Source organism: Notolepis coatsorum, assembly GCF_963971535.1.
Source record: "Notolepis coatsorum genome assembly, chromosome: 3".
NCBI classification, from domain to species: domain Eukaryota; kingdom Metazoa; phylum Chordata; class Actinopteri; order Aulopiformes; family Paralepididae; genus Notolepis; species Notolepis coatsorum.
In genome coordinates, this window is record NC_140167.1 from 134105401 (window position 1) to 134111400 (window position 6000).

The window sequence follows — 6000 nt, forward strand, 5'->3', positions numbered from 1 at the left end:
TTGCACCTTTCATCCACACGGAACTGCGTTCTGGCAGCCTGAAGACGCTACTTTCTGAGACCGGCTTCCGGGAGTGCGCAATTCTGAAGACGCCCCCCTTGCATCACCATCTTTACAAGCGAAACGCGTCTTCTCCTGAACCGATGACGCGATAGCCCACCTCTCCCTTACCCCGTGTGTGAAAACATCACAACAACAATGGCATGTACAGAGTAGTTGCGTTTGTGTTACAGAAGCTATTGAGCTTGATCAGGCTTTTACAGCTAAATGTACTGCGCCTGTTGATCATGACAAATCCTCTCTTACTTTGACGATTAAAAAGCCTCCATAATTTAGTGAATACCGTAGTATCTCCATGGCTGGTGTTGAGCTGTAGCCAGCTACCGTTGATGCTATCCAATGCTATCAACATTAGCTAAATAGCTAACTAAATACAATAGACAGTGGTATCCTGAGGTAATGTTAAATGACTGGACACACACAGGGACAAGTTAAACATCAATCAATAAATGTATTCCAACAGGTAGTTTGAGCTGCATGTGAGCCGCGGTCTTTCTCTCCTCTCCTTTGGAAACTAATGTTATGTTAGCTCGAAAAGCACAGAACCGGCCGACACAAGTTAAGTTGCTAGCAACAGACACTATAACACGTCCGGTTTCAAAATAAAAGAGTGACGTCTAAAACAGGAAAGACATTTATTTTGTAAATTTGTGGCACGCACTTATTATCTTGAGACGTTTTAGCCGTCTTTTTAACAAAAAAGATCAAAATAATTTTAGTCTGGTTGTGTTAACCACTGCTATGATCTACAAGCTGTTAAATACGTTTGAATCCTCCTTCTAAAGACACCGTCTCCCTCCTTTTTATTTCCTTTATTACAATACCCCCCCCACACACACACACCTCTTTGTCTTTGGTTTCCTATGATGTTGCTACTTTCAGTTCAGTTCAGTTCAGTTATTTTTTATGTCGGGCTTTGGACACATAACAACGGTCATTTCATAAATCACCAACGTTTTACCAGCTGCTATTGCAGCATTGTCCAATTGTCCGAAAAGGGCTAGGGAGAAGCACTAGGCTTGTCGGGCCCTACCCCCGAAGACTTACATTTTTTTTTTTTTTTTTACATACATACATAGTAGATACATATAGTACACATTTCAGTGCACACATATAGTACACATTACAGTACACATTATAGTATGCCTGCAGTATATAATAGTATATATAATAGTATATAGTACATAAGTGTATACAGCACATATATAATGTGATGCGAGATATATAGTACATGATATATACAATACAATATAGTACCATAATATAATAGTACATACTGCAAATATAGTTCAATATAATATACGAATGAATTATAATATGATTATATAATGTGATATGATATAGCGCACAATACAGTATCATACGTATTTATTATTACCATTATTATTTTTTTAATATGCCATTAAAGCTCTTCTTCCCTTCTGTACCTATCAAAAATAGATTTAGACTTTGTCTTTGATGTGTTTATTCTCCTGTAAAGTATTGTAGAAATCCTAGCGTATAAAACAACACTTTAACCTGATTACGTTTGAAACTTTGAACAAAAATTAACAAAGCTTTTAATTTGTATTACTATAGAGGTTATCAAGAAGAGTACATCTCTCAAGAGTAAAAAAAAATATATATATATATATATATATATATATATATATATATATATATATATATATATATATATATATTAAGGCTGTCAAGTTAACGCGGTATTAACACGTTAACCCTTTTCTCGCCAAGAACGTGTTACCACGTCATTCTCCGCCATGCATAATCTGCCAACGGTTCAAGAGCGCCATCTGGTGGCCGATCGGCGGATCACCCAAACAGGAAGTGACGCGCCGGAAGTGGTGCTCATCCATATTCGGTCCGGGCACTCGCTATCGTTAGCGGGACTCCAGCTCGACACACTGGACAGCGATCCGTTGCCAATAACTCGATAAACAACATGATTTGGACGTATATATTATTATACAACCTGGAAATGGATTGCATATATCAACATCCCACAATCGCGAACTTTCTGCTCCACGCTGACCACCCAACGGTCAGAGGAAGCTGCGGTAAGTTTTAGCGTGTTTGAATATTATGATCCATATAAACTGCTGTGATCTATGCATCGCCCATACTACATGAATGATTTAACGTCGGCCACGGACTTATAAACCCCCCCCCCCCCCCTCCGGTCACCAGCAGATGATGAGGCATGACGCTTAGGACCTTGTACAATTGAAAATTTTTATCCGACGTCAATCGGTATCAAACTACATTTGATGATGTAATATATGTATTTAGGGCTATAAATCACATTCTGCAGAATGCTGCAGAAAACGATAAAAACATATTTATACTTTAGACCGTATTTTAGTATGAATATGTGAATGAAAAGGTAGAACGTTGCTACATCCTAAACTTCACTGAGGTGTATTATTGATACTACAGTATATTTGTTTCTGACTCAAAGTGTGTGTGTGTGAGAGAGAGAGAGAGAGAGAGAGAGAGAGATAGGGTGAGAGAGAGAGAGAGAGAGAGAGGGTGAGAGATGAGGAAGGGGCAAGAGAGAAAGAAAGCTGGGGGGTGGGGGTGTGAGTCCTCAGCCCGTGTGTGGGTGAATGTAACAAGTTCCTAACGTTTTATTTCCCCTATTATTTCATGCACACTTTATTCATTGTTTTAAATTATTATTTTCTTTTAAGTTATTTTGTGCATCACTCTGTTTTGAATTTGATGCAAATTTGCAATGCATGAGGGTCATCCTTTTGTGTTAACACTTTGAGCGCCACGCCTGGTTTTCCTTTTTACCGGCTGAATGCCACCATCGGCGCCAATGTTAACGTTAATATCGCCTAATCTATGTTTTAAATTATGGCTATGTGTCTAATCTGCCCATCGCATTATCAAAGACTATTTTCCAGTCAGTGCTGTCAAGGCAGATTGTTTTTTTATCGCGTCGTTTCCGTTTCAGAGCAGTTAGAAAAGCCCCCGTTTTGATATAAAAAACAGCTCATTCTGGAGCATTCTATGAAAATCGTCTTTTAGTGGAATATTCCACAACGTTGATATTCGTCTGCCTTTTTATGAATCGTTTTCAAATAAACGCTAGATGATCAATATTATACGTGCACGCAAGCACATTACGGCCGCGCGCGGATAATCGCCTCGTTGATTTCCTCTCGGACTTTTACAGTGAAACCGAAAGAAGACATTTCACAAAACAGCCTATATCTTCATCAAACTTACTCTGATTATCCTAACACTGATAACATAGAGTCCTTACCTGACATCAGATGGTATCCAACTGGTATATTCCAATTCCTGATCACCATTCGAAAAAATCGATACGTGTATGGATCCAACGCGATACTGTAGAACTCCATGATCAGCGGGGATCTGAGGTTCCAGAATGAACTGTGGTAACCCCGGCTGGATCAGTGGACTGGAAAATGTGGAGTACCGGATTTTTTTCCCCATTCATTTTCATTGAGTCCATTCCAAAATCACTTATGTCATCTGGGAGACGACAGGGGGCGCTTTTTTTCCACAGTGATCGCCGGCGCCGCTCGGCTATACTCGGGTAGGCTCGGGTGATGCAATAATTTTTCAGATCGCTAAAAAATATATATATATTAATTCCGAGAAATCTCGTGAGTGGCATTCAACGTCACTATTAAAAACCCGAGATCTCGTGAGTGGCACTCAAAGTGTTAAATGGCTGCATAAAGCAAGCATTTGTTGACTCGCATGTTGATAAGAGTATTAAAACTTGGAACTTGAAAAATCAGTTTATGGTAGATACTTTAAATTTTTAAATTTTATTAATTTGCGATTAATCGCAAGTTAACTATGGACAATCATGCGATTAATCAGATTAAATATTTTAATTGATTGACAGCACTAATATATATATAAAAAAAATTAGGGATGTCCCGATCACGTTTCTTTGCTCCCGATCCAATCCCGATCATGTGATTTTGAGTATCTACCTATACCGATCAAAAAAAAAAAAAAAAAAACGTTTTCTTTTTTTATTCAACAAACATGACCATGTTCACGTCTTAAACTCATACTGAGGCCTTAGTTTTGGTTTTAAATTGCATATAATCATTAATTTATTTATGGTCACACAGAGCAGAAGAATTTTGCCAAAACAAACCAATAGTATCCAGCTGCAGAACGGCAGACCAGCCACACTCTGACCCAAACGCATGATTTATGTCAAGGATTGCAATGCCTCGCTTGAATGAAGTTAACTTTTCACCTGGATAACGTCAACATTCAGGGTGAATGTAATGTGAGAAATTGGGATTAAAAAAATAAAATAAAATAAAAAATGTTTAATTTGGGTCTGAGTGTGTGGCTGGTCTGCCGTTCTGCAGCTGGATACTATTGGTTTGTTTTGGCAAAATTCTTCTGCTCTGAAAAAATTAAAAAAAAATAAAAAAAAAATTTTTTTAGCCGATCCCGATCTTCGGAAAATCACGTTAACGGCTCCGATCCCGATCACGTGATTGGATCGGGACATCCCTAAAAAAATGTAATTACGCTACAAGCACCTATAAAAAAGGGTCCAGTGAGTGACGCCACCGCTGCAGTGACCTGTTGGGCGGACCTCAGTTCCAGGAGCTTACCTGGGTTCTGGCACTTTTCCCGACACGCCACCATGCTCTTGAAGTTGTTGGCGTTGCCGAAGCAGCCTCCGTAGAAGAAATGCTTGCACTCCTGGCTCCCGCTGTCAAATAAGTAGCGTGTCAGGAGCCCTCGGCACGGTCCAGGGGCCTCCTCCAGGTGACAGGGACTCTTGTCCGCTACACACACACACACACACACACACACACACACACACACAATTGACTATACTAATGACATTTGCTTTGAGCAATCGGTACTTTCAAACAGCGACCTCTAGGCAAAGGATGCCAACGTGGTACTGTGCTTTGTTTACAGTTTTTGTTTTGGTCTGATGTGTGGGTTGGATTTCAGTGGGTATAGGGGGAGGGGTTGCTACTGCTCGCCACATCTCAGGCTCTACCAGACGTCCAACCCAGACGTCAGACCAAAACAAAAAAGTAAACAAAGCCTGACAATTGCCTAGACCTAGAGGCCGATGTTTTACGGCATTACAGATTTGACCTTTAATGCAAAAATAATCCTTCTCACCCCACAGTCCTGGTACTTTGAGACAACAGCACAAGTGGGCGGGCATATTTTATTATCTATTTATCCAGGAAGGTCATGATGTTTCCCTCTTCTTCCAGGGAGTATAAGGTGAATAAAGAAGGATCAACGTTGCCCCCCTCCATCAAAAACTAAATTAAACTCACTATTCAATAACCAGAGAAGAATCCAGGAATGTCTGGGGCATGAGGTACTCATATGACAGGGCTGTACACTGCGATCATCTCGTCGCAAATTGCCCCCTAATCTGCCGGTGCGAGTGGAAAATATCATCTGGGGGCAAGCTTGCGAGTAGTGATTGCAACCATTCATTCGCATTTCACTCCTAAATAATCCATACAAATTGGATAAAACATTAGCCTACAACCAGGGCATAATGTTGCGGTTGTAATTTCATTAGACAGACCAGCGCGGCCTTTAATAACATGCAATTTGATTGACACGAGCAATGGGCTAACGTTAGTTGCTATCCACGGTATCCATTAGGATTATGCTAAGCTAACTAGCTTTAGCTGCTGCTAACCCTGGACACCAGGCAAAGCGGACTCCACAACACTAGTTCCATTCGGGAGAAAGGGGGTGGGTTATATTGACAACAGAAGTTTAAACATAACTTCATATTTATTGGTTATTCGTTTCCGTTACTGTATATCATCCACTTTCCATCTCCGTCTGTTAAACGCTTCCTGTTTACATTCGAGTGTGACGTCATCACCTACGGCAGCTTAGAGCCTTAGACGATCAAACGCGAACCTAGAACAAACCCGGCGG

At 40.3% G+C, this 6000-nt stretch overlaps 1 protein-coding gene across 4 annotated transcripts in view; it reads right to left on the bottom strand.

Annotated features, from left to right (window-relative positions):
* tfpia (tissue factor pathway inhibitor a) overlaps positions 1-6000 on the bottom strand; it is a 175176-nt gene that overhangs the window by 73590 nt on the left and 95586 nt on the right. For all 4 annotated transcript variants that reach the window (XM_084310385.1, XM_084310384.1, XM_084310383.1 and 1 more), the window contains exon 3: positions 4683-4859. In XM_084310385.1, coding sequence (XP_084166511.1) covers positions 4683-4859 — 177 coding nt within the window. The remainder of the gene's footprint in view (positions 1-4682; positions 4860-6000) is intronic.